At 44.6% G+C, this 19,540-nt stretch overlaps 1 protein-coding gene across 7 annotated transcripts in view; it reads left to right on the top strand.

Moving 5' to 3' along the window:
• The window catches only part of LOC138521088 (copine-5), a 1,203,840-nt gene extending 1,184,632 nt beyond the window's left edge, over positions 1 to 19,208 (top strand). For all 7 annotated transcript variants that reach the window (XM_069633646.1, XM_069633648.1, XM_069633647.1 and 4 more), the window contains one exon: positions 13,952 to 19,208. In XM_069633646.1, coding sequence (XP_069489747.1) covers positions 13,952 to 14,140 — 189 coding nt within the window. In that variant the 3' untranslated portion in view covers positions 14,141 to 19,208. The remainder of the gene's footprint in view (positions 1 to 13,951) is intronic.
• The last annotated feature ends 332 nt before the right edge of the window (positions 19,209 to 19,540 follow it).

Raw genomic sequence — 19,540 nt, 5'->3', positions numbered from 1 at the left:
AATAGTGGGTGTTATAATGGTGGTGTTTAGATACGAATAGAAAGAGTGTGAATGTTGCAATATAATGGGCCTCATTACGACCCAGGCGGAGGACCATGGTGCTATTAGCACCATGGTCCATGCCGGTGTCCGCCATGGCGGAATGGGGAATTACCACCCCATTCCAAAGTTGGCGGGGGCGGTAATTCCCCATGCTGCCATGGCCCATTCCCATCTTTGCCCCATAGGGCTCAATTGGAATGGGGAAGGCGCTAAGTACGGTGCCGCAAATTGCGGCACCGTACTTAGCACCAAGGTTCCTTTGCGGGTCCCTACTTTAACGGCTGGTAAAACCAGCCGTTAAAGTCGGGTCCCGCAAAGGGACCTCGTAATTAGGCACTAATAGGTTAACGGTGCCGCAGCCTTTTACGGTGCCGTTAACCCATTAGCGCCTGGGTCGTAATGAGGCCCAATGAGTAAGAGTGAAATAAATGTTGTTGATTTGAAAATAATACTCTAGGCTTATATATAATGAAAGTATATTGTTACAATTAAAGAGCTATACATGCTATATTAATGTACTTACTTTGTAGGATGTGAATGTAGGTGGAGTTGGTGTTTTATTGGTGGGGTACCAAAGTATGTTAACTATGGTGTTAGAAAAATTGCAGTATGAGTAGTGCTGTTTGGAACATTAGAAGGAACAGTGCAAAAATGGGTGTGAGAAAAAGGTTCATGTCTAGGTTATTGTTGTGCTGCTGGAAACAGTAAAAGAAGTGCTGTGTGTGTGGTACAGTGTATTTGTAATGTGCTGCAGTGTTTTTAAAGAATAGGGAAACTGTGGCTTAGTTTTAAATCAATGACGGTTTGTTGTTGCAGCAGTGTTTGGCGTCTTATAGTAGAGGTTGGGAAAGAAGAGTACTTTATATGTAAGGTGAAGTGTTGTATATAGATATTTTAGCGGTATACAAATGTGTGTTAGAAGGTGGAGAATGGTGACAGTGTAAGGAATGTAATGAGTGAGGTTGGAAAGTGTGCATTCAGATGGAATGAAAAATTGAAAATGCTGAGCGTTTACATTTTTTTTATTATCAGGAGCATTGTCATGAAAGTAAAAAAAATGCAAATGTGCATTTCTAGGAGCACTGTGTGTAACTCTTCTGTAAAAGAAATGAAAATCAGATGGAAAAGATTTTTAGAACATTTTTAAGTGGCACTTGGTGCATGTAAGTGTAATATGTTGGCAGTACATGAATACTTGCCAACATGCTCCATTCCAATATGTAGGCACTTATCAAGTCTTTTTTTTCTTTCCATTCTGGGAGGTGTAGCACTTTTTCCATTAGAAAACTTGGACTACACCCTGCCACACCCATGACTTACTCTGGGCGCTGGGGGTAGGCACTTCCTCTACCTCATCTTGCTCTTCCTCTTCATCCTAATCTGCATCTTTGCACCTGTTCCCCTCTCCAGGCCCTCCAGATTGTTGTGGTGGGGTGGTTGCCCCTGGCAAGAAGAGATGGCCATAGTAGATGCCATTGTAGCAGGGTTTGAACATTCTGCAGAGCAGGTGTTTTCCAAGTGCTCTCTCCTGGGCAGCCAGATTGAGAATGACTGTTTACGGACTACTGAGTCATAAATAGGCCTTGGAAAGTTACCAGATCAACTAAGCTTGGGTCTAGGAGTTGTGGAAGATTAGATTGTGAACTTTAAACACCCTATATTGGCTTAAAATGCAGTTTCAAACTGTCCGTGGTCACAGACACCATCGGGTACGGTCACATGATGATGTCCGGGTTCATCTGTTGCGCTAATGGGTGGGAGAGGCAGGGTGCATGTGCATGGATGCGCACAAGCAGTGGCATTGTCTGCAGACTAATTAAAAGTACATCATGCCAGACCAGACTTTCCAGACATTGCACAATGTCCGCGGACACCCCATTTCATAAACAGACACCCTGGACAGTCATATAGTCTGTGCACTATTGTTTTTTTTTTAAGAATGATGTCAGCACAATACACAATATATTTATTATTTATTGCATTAATAAATACATGTATTTATTAAAGGGATGGGGTAGCAGAATGGGAAACTTGGAATTTCTATTTAATGATCATCAGGGGAGGGAGCGAGGGAGGGAAGTTTCATTGAATCACCTTTCATTTATATTTTGGGAATTTGATGAGGGTAATTGCTGGCGTTAAGGGCGACAGGTACAAGAAGGACAGTGATAATCAACATTACTAATAACATGATTTTAGACAGAATTTAAAAGTTCCTTAAAGTAATTACTAATTTCATCCAATTTTGTAGACAAGATCAAAATTTCATTATATACAGTTGGGATTGTCTTTGTGATTCTTGGGATTCTCTATAATTAAATTAGGGTGTTGTTTCTTCATGTAAAGTATATTCTGTAAGAAAAGAATAAATTATTATTTTAATAGCTCTCTACAAATTAGATTATTGTTTATATTGAAAAATGTATTGTTTACAATTAGAGATGTCATCATCACTCTTTTCCTCTTTTGGGAGGTTATCTCCCAACCATTCAAGTGCGTTTGCCATTTCTGTTAAAATAAAAAGGAGTGCTTTTTCCTTATAAGAAATGTTTATATAATGAATGGTAATAATAGAGAAATAAATACTGTGTACTTACTATTTGGTAAAATGTTGTTTTGGAAAGAGCGCCTGGTGTATGTGTGGTGCATGTGAGTCTCTATGAAGAGTTGTACATGAAGTGATAAAATGAGGTGTACAGTTATGGTTTCTGCTTGGTGCATTCCATTAAATTGCATCTAAAAGAAAATATTATTTGTACATTTTCAAATTATGATTTGTACAAAAAGGTATATTTGGGTGTAGAAAATATAAGTAATGTTGTTTTATGTGTATGTGTTTGTTGGTTGAAGGGTACAACATTTTCTGTTGTCCCCTGTGCTTCTGTACTTTGTGAATACTACTTTATGTCTCCAGAATTTGGTACTGTCCGCAGACTCTAGAGCTGCTACATTGGGGGTGAGTATAATATAAAGAACTTGAAGCAAGTAAAGGGTGCACTGGTAAATGTTATGGTTAAGTTGAACTAATGGAAAGTGTTGTTTGGGTAGAATGACCTAATAAAAACCTATGAATGCACTAATAAAAACCTATGTAATTCAGTGAAAAACCTTTTGTTAAAGGGACGTTATGGTTACTAGTGAAACCGAAAACCCCAGAAATTCGCCAGTTATGGTAAGTTAAGAAATCATAACACACGCCACCTCTGTGCACTGCTAAGACTAACACTCAGGACATCAAAGATGACATCACAAATGCCATTGATGACATCACTGATAACATCACATATTAAATTATTTTTTATGAAAAGTCCCTACAAGGGGTTGTGCTTACAATGTTGGCAGAAAGATGTCAGCGGTGATCAGGAGACCTCTCATGGACTACTTCATGGACTACTTCATGTATTAAAAAATGTACGAATCTAAACAAAACATTATATTGGAGTGTTGTTAATACAGGAACCTAACAGTACATACACATAGGCAATGAGTGCAATGAGTGCAGCATGCACCATAGAAGTACATCATTTTCATTCTGTAATATTGGCCAGTAAAATAATATATGTAAACCTATCAGAATGTTGAATAACATTATACTTGGAATGAACAGCTAGCAATACAAGACTCACTTACACATGTGTGATAGTACAGAAAATACATATGTAGAGCCACAATGCATAGAAATATGAGGCACATACAGGAAAAGTCCAGGAAGGAAGAAAAAAACAACAGTGCCAGAAAATGGCAATATCATTAGAGTTGATCATCATGTACACAAATTAATTGTATGTTTGAGGCCTGCTTTTGGTACATGTATGAGCACTATGAGCTGAGATCAAACTGTAAGGAAAGTACTTTAAGAGGATATGAGAAGATTAATGTCTAGATATATAGCACCTTCACAATTTTTGAAATTCACGCTGTTATTGAACAAAAACAAGTAGTCTAGATGTGTCTGTGAACAAAAGTAAGTGGGCCAGATACGCCGCCAGCACTCCCTCCTGCCATGTTGAGCGCAACAAATCATGGCCACCTCCAGAACCCCAACTCCCCAGCATGAACCTCAAGCCCACCCAGAACAGGATGGCAAGACACCAGTGACTGTCTGCAGCCCCTCCAGACTCCAGAAGTACTGATGACTCTATGGGCCCAGGAGATGATGGTCCCCCGGGTATGGAGCCTGCAGAGGCAGGACAAACTGTGAGGCAGATGGGAGCAGACAGGCAAAGGATCTACTCTGGCTACAGGGACAATACAGGTAACAAAGATCTACTCGGCGTGGCGTCAGGGGGAGCTGTTGCTCAGTGGGTCAACAGCCGGAAGCGCAATGTGCCATCCACCTCTTCTAATCACCCTTTTATGTTTCGCTTCCTGCTGCGTACCCGCTTAAAACTGGCAGTGCCCATGAAGAGTCATGTACCACTAGTCCTACAGTGACTGCATCTTAGAAGATGCATGGTTTCCCTTAGATAGTTCTATTCTAGGCACCACTTGCTTAGCTTTTTAAAGTGACGAAAGAATGGCACTACAATGGAACTTTCTGTAACAATTTATAACAAGAATGATTTCTGTGCTTTTGTGATAGCCACCAGCAGCCCATAGGAAAGGGCTGAAAAGGAGTGATTTCAACCGCTCTTTATAATGAGACACATTTTGAATATGGATCAGGACTGCAGATTCTCAAGTTTTGGATAATTCAAGAAAATAATTCAAACTATTTGAACGTGCTGCCAGGATTTCATCACAACCACAGGGACTCAACTGAACACCTTTGTGGTTGGTCCTCTCTTGCGCCCTCGACACCATGATTGGTACAACTGCAGGACACAAAACAGAATTGAAATATTTCCAATATGGATCTATGGCCCTCATTATGATACCGGCGCTAAACCATGGCGCTATTAGCACCATGGTGGGTGCCGGTATCGTAACGTGTCCGCCATGATGAAATGGGGAAATACCGCCCCATTCCAAGGTTGGCAGGGCGGTATTTCCCCATTTCCCCATGGCCCTTCCCCATTCCCATTTTTGCCCCATAGGGTATAATGGGAATGGCGAAGGCGCTAAGCAAGTACGGTACCGCAAATTGCAGTACCAAACTTACCGCGAAGGTCCCTTTGCGGGTCCCTACTTTAACGGCTGGTCTAGACCAGCCATTAAGGTTGGGTCCCGCAAAGGGACCTCGTAATTAGGCGCTAATGGGTTAACGGCGCCGCAGCCTTTTACGGCGCCGTTAACCCATTAGCGCCAGGGTCGTAATGAGGCCCAATGACTTTTTGCAACTGGAGTGATGCAGACCCCCCTCAGTGTTGGCAGCTGACGGCCAGTAGAGAGAATGCTTCACCCATTTCCTGGCTCACAGATCTCCGGTGGGCCTCTCCGGTAGCGGCTCTCTGTTGATATTACCTCATTTTCGGTGCTGCCCCCCACAACCAACTTTTCCTCCATCCATCCCTTCCCTGTCTCAACTCTTCCTTTTCTCCACTTCCCTCCCCAGCCACAAACATTCCTCCTTTGGGTCACTCCATTCCACCACGTTCATGTGATACCACGGTGGTTCGGCTGCATCAGGCAGTGCTTTCAATGTCTGCAGGTATCACACATGTGATGCCTGCAGACATTGAATACAAAAAAGCCATAATCATAGCCAAATCAGCATCCTATAACGAAAGAATTACCAATGCAAGCTCTGAATCAAAATAACTCTTCGCCATCTACAAAGAACTCACCACACCACCCACCAAGTCTCAACTCTATACAATCTGCACTACTGAACAAAATTGAACTCCTCCAAACTAAAATCAAGGAACACCACAAAAACCTATCACAACTTTCTGAACCCACCACCACCCCTACCCACCCACCCACCTCCTACGCAATGCCCCATCCGACCAAAGCCACCATTGCCCCCTTCAAATTCAGGGAAGTCACGGATCAAGAAGTCTCTGAGATAATGAACAGGATTAAACCATCCAACTGCAAAGGGGACCCATGCCCAGCCAGCCTCATTAAAGACTGCTCCGAAACACTCACCCTCTTCCTCAAATCCTTCATCAATGCTTCCTTCAACGCCAACAAAGTTCCAGATAGTCTAAAAGAAGCCTGGGTACACCCCCTTCTAAAAAAACTTACCCTTGACCCAGAAGTTGCTAATAACTATAGGCCCATTACCACTGCGCCGTTCCTGCTCAAGATTCTGGACAAAGTTGCGTACACGCAAATACAGGAATACCTCGAAACCAACAACATCCTAGGTAAACGACAATCAGGATTCCGGCCAAGTCATGGGACAGAGTAAGCCCTACTCAACTTAAAAATACAACTTGGGGACATCTTGGACAAAGGCAAACCGGCACTCCTTCTCCTGCTGGACTTATCCACCGCCTTTGACCTTGTCAACCATGATATCCTAGGGATGCACCTAAAAAATGAAGCACATTTCTCCCCAGAAGCTATCGCTTGGGTGGCATTGTTCCTAAATGGCAGACTCATGAAGGTCTTTTCAGAAACCGCCTCGGCAACCCCCACCATCATCCAATGCAGCATCCCGCAGGGCTCCTGCACCGTCCCTACACTCTACAATATATTCACCCTCCCACTCTTCAATGACCTCGACTGTCGCAACATAGCGTATACCAACTACGCGGATGACACGCAGGTACTACTCCCATTAACAGGGACTTATGAAGAAGACGCAGCAGCCCTAACCAAAATTTTCACAGCCATCCAAACCTGGATGGCTGCCAACGGCCTTTGCCTAAATGGGGATAAAACCGAGATCCTCATAGTATGGACCAGCGAAACTCTCAACAAACTCCCCCCTCAATATAAATCCTTTCACATCGATAACTCCATCATCACAGTCTCCAAGACTGTCAAAACCCTAGGGGGTTCACCTAGATGCCACACTATCCATGTCCCGCCAGGTTAAAGCCATAGCCTCCTCCTCAGCACTCACCGCCAAGATCATCAACGCAGTCAAACCATTTCTATCTACCAAAAACTGCCTATCCATCGCCAGAGCCACAATAGGTACCAAACTGGACTACTGTAATGCACTCTTCCTAGGCACCTGTCAACAACATCAAAAAACTACAAATCACGCAAAATAACGCGCTCCGGGCGGCACTGACTATTCCCAAAAGAGAACACATCTCTCAAGCCAGTGAAAAATGTACACTGGCTACCGATAAAGGAACGCATACTATCTAAAGCCATGGCCATCACTCACAGGTGCCTCACACTAGATGCCCCACCCTATCTCTCTGATAGAATCACCCTCAACACCTCCATCAGACCTACCAGAGCTCACCGCGCCAACCAGATCTATGTTCCCACATTCAAAAGAACCAGAGCCGGAGGGTCCAGCTTCCAATATCTCGCACCCAAACACTGGAACGCCCTGCCAACTTCACTTAGGAATGAACAATCCTACACCACCTTTCATAAAAACCTAAAAATCTTGCTTTTCTGTTAAATGTCTCCAAACCAACATGCATAGTATGCTTGCACTGTAACCACAGCAACGCATAACCTCATTGTCTCCTACCCTGTCAATGTACCCCTGCTACCGAATGTTACACCCTACCTATGTTAAGTTCAAGCCTTCTGTAACCGCGCCACGATGCCTCAGGGCAGCTCTGTGCGCTTTATAAATGCAAATAAATAAATGTCAGAGTCCTCATCTGCCACCATGCATGACAACACCATCAAAGGTAGGGCAGAAAGCATGGTACTGCCATAGCAAGTAGAAAGGTCAGCAGCAAGAGCATCAATTACAATGCGCATGGCACTGCCAATGGAGACAGAATGTAATACAAGGATCCACATATGCCCACCTGGGCTGAATGCGTGGCATCCAGTGCCCTCATGGCATCTTACATGGCAATGCTGTGGGTGGTGAGGCAGAAGGTCATGCTGCATTTCTCCCAATGATCGTTTCGCTTCTCCCATGTCCTCTGACACCTAATGGCATCAATGTTATGGCATCTGAAGGAAATCAGGGCTTGCATCCATGATTATGTGAAGTTAAGAGGCATCCGCAGAAATAACCCAATACAAAAACAACAAGGATTAATTATGGAGGTTTTGTGGCCAAACCTTTGTACTTTTTAAATCAATACATATGTGGGGGCAGGGTAAGGGTATAAGTTAAGATAGGGGTAAGTAGTGCGGGGGTGTCCGCCCGTATTATTAAAAGAAGAAAAGTGCAAAAAAAGCTAAATACATTTTCGTCCATAAATGTGTCCATTTCTCATCGTTATTTTATTTTCGGTTATTTCATGGACAACCAAGTTAAGATACGTTTAAACCCCGTTCTGAACCATCGTTGCCAACGTGACCCATTCCGATGTGTAGGTGCTTATCCAATCCTGTTATTTTCTTTGCATTCTGGGACGGGTAGTTCGAGTTTTATAATGGGAAAAGTGGAACTACAAGTCCCAGAATGCAAAGCAAAACCTAGAACTGGATACGCACCTACACGTTGGAATGGGTCCTCTGGCAGTTTACGAAAACACACACACCATTTTAATCTGCTCACAACGAAGAAGCACATTGCAGCACAGTGTGCTGTGGAGAATTATCACACCAGCTGCAGAACTAAAGGTTGGTAAATTAATGCATCTGCTGCAGAGAGTAGCGTATAGGCCCGGGTCATGCTATTTATTGGCTACTTAGCCTTTTATTCCTCGGTGGTAAATAAGACGGATATCTAAGAGATGCAGACAGCAGCATGAATTCAAAACAAGTTCTATGTGCAGCAAGTACTATGTTCAGCAAGTACTATGTGCAGCAAGTACTATGTGCAGCAAGTACTATGTGCAGCGCGATGGTGAATTAACATTTGCCTCAGCAGAGCCCTTCTTTATCAACCACAGGCCACATACAATGGCATATCATGCACTATAAGGCCCTTTCGAGGACATTACCACATTTAAGCTGTTACCTCATCCATGCATGTGTTACTAATCCACCCATGTGCTATTGCCACCTCAAGTTCTACTATTCCATGTTATACTCGTATCCCATGTAATGCTATTGCCACCCCATGCCCATCACCCAATGCATGGTCTATTACCTCAGCCGTCCGCTGTTACTTCACTCAACCATTTCGAGAATATTACCCCGGTTTGATGCTATTACTGTTGCCCCAATCATGTGCTATTACAGTGCCTTGGTGTTATTACCCCGTTTTGGGAGCATCACCCACACATGTGCTATTAGCATGTTTTCATGCTATTGCCCAACCGTCATTACCCCCATTGAGATACTCCGGCCCTATGTTGTTGCAGTTGCCATGTGTTACAGGTATTACTCTATTGTGGCGCCTTTTGCATAATTGAAGGCTGTCACCACATCCCTTTGCCATTAGCACAGTATGGTGCCATTAACTGACTTTGGGGCTCTCTGTCCATTTTGGGTCCATTCCAGTGCTTATTTTGTAAAATAAGAAGTGCCAGTGCCCAAAAAATATTGGCCCCGCGCAAGGTCAGTGCTAGACCTACCTAGATCGGCCCACCAGCAGCCCATCACACTGCTGCTGCTCCATGTCACATGTTTGGCGCTGCAGCAACTGCTGGCACAGGCTAGTAGTGGGATGGATGGGGAAGGGCACACATGGGTTGAGAAAGTATAATGCTTTAAAGTTTACCCAAGCTCTAACTTAAAATTAACGGGGGTGGGGGTGATGGGGAAAGGCAGCCAATGTTGCGCTGTGCTATACAACCATTCTCCATTGCAAATTGTAATGGGGTGGCTCTCCCTGCTCACATGGTAATTGTTCTGTTTTATTGTTTGCCCCACTACAGTGTTTGCTGGCATTTTTTGCAACCAAGCCAAACCACTCTTCAAATAGTTAATTACGTTCACCCTTGCGACCTGGATGAAAGACATGTTCTCCATGTGGGTGGAAATACCAACCAACTTTGATTGGCAGATGCCAGTGCTAAACCCGCTGAGCTATCTTGCTAGCCCAGCACACCTGGTCCCTCAGCAAACCTGCCAAGCTCTTAATTTGTCTGGAGCTATCCACCCACACAGCCGCCTAACTGCTACACACAATCAGGCGCGGACACATTTGGAGCCAGATGCACACATCTTTATTCTTAAAGTGCTAGATCGTAACTGCTGTTACTTCCCTGAAAGCAACAGTGGATGTGGGCAGCATATTAGATTGCTAATATCTAATTAAGAAAAGAGATGTGCCGTGGGGTGGGCTTGCCTTGCAAAACACTTCAATTGAGCCTGGTCTGTCCTGTCACAGCCCAGGTGTGGGGAACGCACGCAACAGGCAAGTTCCATTTCAAACTACTGCTAGCCTTAAAGTGGCAATACTAGAAAAGATCATGGGTAAGCGTTTCTATTCATATTTTCCATTCCTAGTATGGATATAGGGGTGGGAATACAACATGGCCATCCAAGTGACCCACTCTTTACAGTGCTTTACTCGAAGCGATTAACCGTGTGGTGGTGTGCTGGCCCTATTCCTCCACCCTTCACCAAAATGGCTGAGGGGTGGAATCAGTATTTATTTGGATATCAAAAAAAATTCAGATATGGGGGTTCGGAGGCAGTGTTTTGAAGCAGGTGGGCTTCCTTCTTAACCTTCCATCTGCAAGCAGGTCCACTTTGTGAATCAAGAGTCCCGTGTGGTGGTCCGGTTGGTCCCAGGATTCGATGAGCAGTATGGTCATTGAATTGAGTACTGGCTGCATTTTTCATAAAATATGCCCTTCCAATTCTACTACATTTATGGGCAGAAAATAAAGCAACAATACCACTTGATTTAGAACCTTCATGAGATAATTGGCTGTTTACCAATTACATTCTTGATGGTCTGATAAATACCTGCTGCCAGATATTTCTTAAGGTATAAACAAACAGATTTGAACACAGTTCTCCAAACTCTAGTACTAAAACACCATCTGGATTCATCGAAATATACGAATGGAAGCGGACATCTACATTAATAACTAAGGGCTGGAAGACCACTGATGCTATGGCTGATGTCTGTTTTGACAGATAATCTGTTGTACTGGCTTAAAAGAAGGATGCTCTTCAAAATATTGCAGCATTATGGCTTTGCAAAGTTATCATGTATGCCTGTCAACCAACTGATCACGTATAACATATAGGAAACATTAATAACCAGAATATAACAACACTCTCCACTCTTGCTTAATGTAATAACCTAATAACTATTATAGATTGAGCCTATTAATGTAAGTTAATGTATGCAGCAATAATCAAATAATCACAAACAGTTGCACAATCACTCCACACGTATTTTCCCAAAGTGATATTTAATACATTTTCTGGACCCATATTAGGTAAACATATAATGCAAATTGTGTACTCTGACAACTATAAAGGTACAACATTGAAGTTTGTGCTGGATGGAAATGTAAGTCCGCCTCACAACGGTGGAGGTGTGGTAATAGGAGGGTGGTGCAGCCTCCACCTATACATATTGCTTCATATCCCAATGTTACCCACGTAGCACCAGCTTGCCTGTGCATTTGGTTGGACTGCTCATCAGATGGCTCTTCTGAGCCTCACAAAGTTGAGCACACTTGTTTAAAGCATTGCAGTTTCCCAAGAGGGGAAAGAACAAGGCTGCCGCGGGGGCGGGGCGCTTTCCGACCTTCATCGCGCTCGGCTTGTTATTGCGGGCAGCGGCTGGCGGCCGCACTGGCTATGGGATCATCTGCATCATCAATATTGATGCATGCAGATCATGATCCCATTAGCCAGTGCTGCCGCCGCCGGCCCGCTCGCATTCTCCTCGCGGGCTGCGGTCTGCTCGCATTTGCCTCGCGGGCCGCGGCCTGCTGCTGAGTCAGACTCCGGCACTCGGGCCAGGTGCCAGCCTGGCTGTGGAGAAGGCATGGTGGCCACGGGGTGGGCAACAGCTGCGGCAGCAGTGGCACTCACACCGCTGCGCCCGCAATGCATGCAGCATGCTGCATTGCATTTCACGACACCGGCAGCCGCGGTCAAAGTTGGGGGGGGCGGGTGTGCGGGGGGGTCGCACTGCACTCCCCATCATATGGATGGCGGGCGCGTGCACACAGGGACCGCCGCCGTGCATGTCACAGAACTGAGCATCACGTACATTCACGGCAGCGAGCAGAGACGCGGCGGCACTGCAGGCCCGAACAGATAGAAAAAAAGACAGTCTGAGTCAACAAGTTAACTTTCTTCACTTACCTTACCGCCGACGGCACTGCGTTGTTCAGCAAGCACGGCACGGCCTGGCCTGCCCCTGAGGAACTCAAGTAGGCCTGGACGCGGAGGCGGAGCACAAACAGAACACGAGTCTCACCCTCACCACGTCTTAACAAGTGTGCTCCTGTCTCTGCTCAACAACAGACCCACGTGACACCCACCCCACACACTCACATCATCCAGTCATTTCACTGGCTGGAGCCTGGAGTCAACAAGTTAAAAACACAGCCATTGAAAACTGTGCATTCTGTGTTACTATACAGAATGTATCAGATACTGCATAGTAACAACAGAATGTTGGTTTTCATTGGCTGTTGTTGTTGTTGTACTCTGTAGGCCCAGCCAGCCATGAGCCAGCCATGTCTCTGCAAGGAGAGCAGCAGCAGAATGATTTATGATGATCATGAAACTAGTTTAAGTGTGCAAACAAAGGAATTACACGTGCGGCAGCCGCCCAATGATGTTCCGGTCCCCAAAAAAGAGTTCCGGTGTTGGGGACCGGCAACCACCCCCACAAATTAAGCACTGGTCCTTTCCGCATTGTAACACTATTACTGCAGCCATGTGACTGTGCCCTCTTATGGTGCTGGTACCCCATCGTTTTGCTATTACCTAGTATTGGAGCTAATACCATGCGTTTTATCCATTGCCCCAGACATGAGGCATAATCCTGCTTTCATGTTATTCCCCACTTATGCTGATATAGGCGCTGTTCTGGGGCAATTGACCCGTTTTGATGCTCTTACATCTCCTGGTGCTAGTTCCACTTGGCTGTGCCCCAAACTAATTTGTTCTAATCACGCTGTGTGCAGGCTATTGCCCCATTGTGGCACTGTTTTCCCACCCATGTGCTATTACCACATTTGGTACTGTTGCCATGTTTAATTATTTGTTTGTGAATTTGTAAAGCAGAAACTAAAATACATGTATTTAGAAATAATTACTAACATGTTATGTAAAAAGGACATTCAATGAACAACTTTGTATAAAATGGTTCGGAATTGCTGTTAGATGTGTGTGTGTAGTGAGACTGTAGTTGCAGTTTTTTTAATGCATGCTGATATTCACTCTCTGAATTTGCATTTGGCTCAGTAGATTGAACATACATGTTTTTCCATGGGAATGAATCCTAACAGAGTAAGATGTTCACACTGGGTACAGATCCCTGTAAGGAGTGGTTCTTACATGAAGTGCCTCAGGGGTCTGCAACCTATGGCTCTCCAGATGTATTCGCACTACGAATCCCATGATGACTCCCCATTGACTATGCTGGCTAGACTGATGGGAGTTGTATTCCATAACATCTGGAGAGCCAGGTTGCAGACCTCTGTTTTGTTTATGAATGATATCTCACTACTGCTAATCTCCCTGGTTGCTCAGTTTATGGGGTAATCGTTACCTATGGATTGCCCTTTCATGTGGCACACTGATTTTTAATGAGGTTCTTGTGTTCTAAGGGACACTGGGAACACCCTCCTTTGAGCTGTGGTGCCCGCCATGTAACTCTTTCTATAATGACGAAAATAAATCGGTCACTATTCTGGTTTTGGGACACTTTGATAATCTTTATAATCTTTATCATTGGGTGTGATTAGGCCTCAATTGGATTTGCACGTCCACCAGATTAATCTTGTATATTTTGCTGCGCCTTAACCCCTTACCCGTATGCCATCTTTTCTTGCAGTTTGTCCCGTTCCGTGATTACATCGACCGTACGGGGAACCACGTACTCAGTATGGCTCGGCTGGCCAAAGATGTCTTGGCGGAGATTCCGGACCAGTTTATATCCTACATGAAAGCCCGTGGCATCAAACCCAATCCTGCCCCACCACCCTACACTCCACCGGGTCATACCCTCCAGACGCAAATCTAGCAATGGCGGAGGTTCTCAGAAAAACAGCTCAACCAAGTTGGGCCCGGGACATCTTGTCGTTTCAGCTGTTCATCTTCAGACGCATCCCCAGATAGCAAGAGCGCTCTTGGAAAGTGTCTTGTATGTTGCTGTGTTTGCCCCCCAGAGCCAGATGGAGAGCGAGCGAGAACGTTAATCTAGCTGACCCACCAACCCGTTGGGAAAACATTGCGTTTGAAAGGATAGCTGGGGTTCTCTAAACCTTGATCGACAGAGTCACAGAGAGTACTAGCGAGAAGCAGGATTTGCCTCATTTCCGATGGACTGCAGTGAGAGAAGGAGGGGCGGAATGATGCCCCGCCTCAGCGACATCACTTCCTGTAAAGATGGTGGTCATACACATGATTCAGTCTTTACTGTTGTGTTTCTTCCTTTTTGCACCTAGTAATTCTTGGTGTTAACGTTTATTGCCTCAATCCTCTTCCTTCCCAAAGTGGTTGCTGAACCTCTGACCTTTTGCAGTATTTTGTTCCTTTTTCAGTATGTGAATGAGATTTTTTGCCTGTTTTATGAAGTGTTTCCTCTTTCCCTTGCCTGGTTGCTCATGTACAGTGTCTAGACTCTTGGCTACTGTTGCCTGTTCCCTCAATGAATGTCTTTTGCCATTGGATGATGCCTTCGATCCCGATGATCCGGGAATTTACATGATCCAGTGGTTGGGTTGGGTCTGGGTCTGGCTTTGCTGATTTAACATGCGCCTGGAGTAGGCTTCTCGGCCCTTACACACTGCTTCCAGACTAATCTTTCAACGCTTTTTTTCATGGTGGCCACAGCCTGCTTTCCTGGTCTTTGCCATTTGAAATAGACTGCTTGCCCATTACTTGAAAGCTGCCCAGGTGGTAGTCCAAGGGTGCCCGGAGCACTCAAGTTCTGTTCACTTGAACAATCAAGTGAAAGAAAGCACAGGCACAGACACGCCCGCCACACCGTGGAGCCAGCAATATCTTACCGCGCATCGAAACAGAATCAAACCATTCCTCTCTCTTTCAACACGGCCAAACTGTCCCTCACAAACAGCGAGCAATATGACGCTAAAACCCGCGCTCACCATCAGTGAATCACTCAATAGCAGCACATTCTCCCTCACCCTGAGTGACACAACATTGCCTGCCTTCTAGTGAAACTGACACATGAATGAAATAATCCAGGGTATCAATACCCATATATACAAGGCTCCTTCACTGTCTGCAATAGACCCACCTGCAGGTAGGAGAAATATCCGGCCCAAAAGTAAAAACTCAGAATTATGGGCTCTGTTCCATAAAACATGTGCTTCCATGAGTAAGGATTTTCCCAGGGAATGCCGGGCTCTTCTTTCACCAGTAAGAGATACTGAATCTGAAATCACTTGGATTATATTTAATTACCACTTCAGACTTTTATAAAATTTCTAAGTGTATTTTTAAAAAGTTGACTATTGTTCCTTTAACAATTGTAAGAGGTGCTAAAGGGCATTTTAAGTCTGTAGCAAAAAAAGCACAAGTGACAGTAGGATTTATTAAGGACTCGGTGGACACTTCTTACAACAAAACTAGAAGTACTCTTCCCTTAGGTTTCCCTACACTCATTTGAAAGTGACCAATAGGAGTCATTCTTCTAAGGGAGATACACAGAGACTGTAAATGGCCGCCTGTTGACTGTCTCCCTGCATTTTCTTCTGAACATGTCTGATATGGGAATAGTAGGGTCAGGATTGCCAGGAGAGGACCACTGAGAATTCTGCCTTCAGGACCAAAGTTTCACAACACTGCACTTTGAATTCGATTTGAATTTCCATCTCCACCTTTAAATGCAAGGATCTAATGACAGGGATATATGTGATATGGTAAGAAAAATTAACTAGTCAAACTTGTTTCTACTACATTTTCTATGAATTTGGTACCGCCAAGAGCAGGGGGAGACCCCCATACCAATCCCAGCCCCTCTTACCCCATTTTATATGCTTGACCCAATGCACTATGTATCTTTCAGTGGTAAAAAACAATTGGCGAGTTGATTTTCTAGAAAACTACATAAACCCTATTACAGCTTTATAGAATTGTGACCAGAACCGCACTATGTCAGATGGAACCCATCTATATACATAACAGATTGATAAGCAAATAAACAGACGAAGAGCGTACCTTTTCTTTTCCTGGCTATAGCTTGCAGTTTAATAATGCAAATTTGTATCTTCTTTTAATTTCTGGGCTGCTTATTAAAGCTTCTGTTTCAGAGCTCATTCCTGCCAGGCTAAGTAAGCTATGACACAAACGGCACAGCCACTTCCTGAATCCCTTTCACTGTTGCTGATGATTAGCACAAAATAATTCCACGACCGGACCTCACGATTTCAGGAATTGTCATTTCAATATTGAAAGAGGTTCAGGGAGATACTGGGAGATGTGCTGAGCCCTCTGCATGGTGGTAGCATTGGAGCAGGTCACCGATGTTGAAGAAAAGCTCCCTTTTCCTGTCAAATGCCTCAAAAGAAAGCCAAGATGTCTGACATTGATAACCATCCTCCTGCATAACCCTCCCCAGTTCCCATACCCTCCTTAAAAACCTTCCTCTTTTGATACTCTGTGAATCAGACAATGTGCAGTATTTCAGCATGCATCTTTGAACATTTATGCTACTCGATTTGCCATAATCTCTTAACACTGCATCTTTCCCACTGCGCTCTCTCCTGATTCTCTCTTTCTCAGTTTCTCGCTTCATTTACAGCTATTCTCCCTTACTCTTCTGTCTCTCTCTGTTGTAGAAGCTCCTTGCTCTTTTCGTTTCACCTCCAAATCATTTTCACTGTCTTGCTTTATCCTCGGCCATTCTCCCCAACTCTACTGTCTCTCCTGTTTCTCTCTTTTGTAGAAGCTCCTTACATCCGTCATTCCTTCTCAGGTTCTTGCTTCATTCTCGACTCTTTTTCCTTATTGCCTTGTCTCTCCTGTTTCTCTCTGTGGTAGAAGTTCATTGCTCATGCCATTACACCTCCAACTTGGTCTCAGTTTCCTATTTCATCCGTTACCATTCTCCCATGCTCAGCTTTCTCTACTGTTTCTCTCTGTTGTAGAAGCTACTTGCGCCTCTACCTCCTCTGTTTCTCACTTCATCCGTGGCTCTTCTCCCTTATTCTTCTTTTTCCCTCCGTTGTAGAAGTTCCCTGCTCTTGTCATTGCAGCGCAAACTCATTCTCAGTTTCTCACTTCATCATCAGCTATTCCTTCTTACTACCCTGTCTCTTCTGTTTCTCTCTGTGGTAGAAATTCATTGCTCATGCCATTACACCCCCAACTTGTTCTCAGTTTTCTGTTCCTCTATCCTGTTTCATCTGTGACCATTCTCCCTTGCTCAGCTGTCTCTACTGTTTCTCTCTGTTGTAGAAGCTGTGTGCGCCTCTAACTCCTCTGTTTCTCACTTCATCCGTGGCTATTCTCCCTTATTCATCTGTTTCCCTCTGTTGCTCTTGTCATTGCAGAGCTAACCTGTACTTTCTCCTCAGCCTCTTGGTTAATTCTCAACTCTTCTTCCTTACTCCCCTGTCTCTCTCTGTTGTAGAAGCCCCTTGCACCTCTAACTTCTTTGCAGTTACTTATTTCCTCCTCCGCTATTCCTCCTTACTCCCCTATCTCTCGGGTTTCTCTCTGTTGTAGAAGCTCTTTGCACCTGTAATTTCTCCTCAGCCTCTTGCTTCCTTCTCGATTCTTCTTCCTTACTCCCCTCTCTCTCTGTTATAGAAGCCCCTTGCACCTCTACCTCCTTTGCAGTTCCTTGTTTCCTCCTCCACTATTCCTCCTTACACCCCTGTCTCACCGGTTTCTCTCTGTTGTAGAAGCTCCTTGCACCTGTAATTTCTCCTGAGCCTCTTGCTTCATTCTCGACTCTTCTTCCTTACTCCCCTCTCTCTCTGTTATAGAAGCCCCTTGCACCTCTAACTCATTTGCAGTTCCTTGTTTCCTCCTCTGCTATTCCTCTTTACTCCCCTGTATCTCCAGTTTCTCTCTGTTGTAGAAGCCGCTTGAACCTCTAACTCCTTCTCAGATCCTTGTTTCCTCCTCCGCTATTCTCCCTTACTCCCTGTCTCTGCCAACGCTTGATCCTCTTCTCTCTTTTAATTCCCTTTCCTCTGCTTCCTGACAATATTCTGCATCTTTCTATTCGGTGTGGGTTCTCCTCTCCTGATCCCCTTGTATTCCTTCTCATACATTTCCTTTTGTTTTGCTATCTCGAACCAAATTTGTTTTTTCTACACCTCTTCTCTCTCAACCTTTCCCTCGCATTTGACACCTCCCACTACTTTCCTTCACCTCCTTGCCCTACCTTTCTCTATCACATCAGATAACCCCTTCATCTCCAAACTGCATTGTGCCTCTCTTGCGCCACTACCCACTTCCCTCTCTCAACTGTTGTCCTTATTTTCAAAATGCTCACTCCTATTCTCTTTGCTCACGGAACTCGCTCCGCTGCCACCTCCACTCTCTTGTTTTCACCTTCCTACTCCGTGTCTCTCTGGCGGTCTTCCTCCTATGTCCACATCCCCCATCCTATCTTTTTTCTCTCACTCTTTTCCTGGGTTCTTGTTTTGGCATCTCTCGTTCTCCCTCTCCTTCAGTACAGTCCCTCAGCCTCCCAAAGGGTGGCGTCCATCATCTAACCTCATGTCTTCCGCTGTTACTTGGTTTTTCACCCTTGTTCTGTTTTCACCTTCAACCCTCTCTTCTTGTAACTAACTCTCTCTCTCTCTCTCTCTCTCTCTCTCTCTCTCTCTCTCTCTCTCTCCCTCCCCCCTCCCCCCCTTAACTCCTCTCTTCTGCCTGACACTCGCTGTGTGCTTCCACCCTTTGCTTTTTCTCATTCTCTGCCTCCAGCTTCCTCTTTTCTTTGTTGTTTCGCTCGCATTTTCTCTTCTCATGTTTTTTTCTCTGCATGCTGGTCAACCTTTTTTAAACTAACGCTCCTACACTTGTACAGTATTCTATATTTTGTGTCGAATGTGGTTTGTAATAGATTGCCTTAAACTTAATTAAAAAGATTTCATTTTTCCTACGGAGCCTGCTTGCCCTGTCTTTTCTGCCTAGTTCCATTAATCGATTCACAAAAATCCCAAGAGATGTTCCTGTTTCCTTGGAAGCATGGAAATGAAAAATCAGACATGCGTGTACTACTCTGATCTGTTCTATCTACAGTGATGCTTGCTAGGCTACATTACTGTGTACTGCACATGCTCAGTAATGTCTCTGCACCTTTTAGGAGAGTTGTGCGGCCATGATTTGTGCTGTGTGTGTTGGGGGCAGTACAGGTTGCTTGTGGTCTTGTGCAGAAGGGATGTGACCTACCAGTTCGGACAGGCCTGCCCCTTTAGGGATGGGACTGAGCCTGATT

Source organism: Ambystoma mexicanum, chromosome 13, assembly GCF_040938575.1.
Source record: "Ambystoma mexicanum isolate Mex_15411 chromosome 13, UKY_AmexF1_1, whole genome shotgun sequence".
In the NCBI taxonomy this organism is placed as follows: Eukaryota; Metazoa; Chordata; class Amphibia; order Caudata; family Ambystomatidae; genus Ambystoma; species Ambystoma mexicanum.
This window is presented reverse-complemented; position numbering and strand designations above follow the sequence as displayed.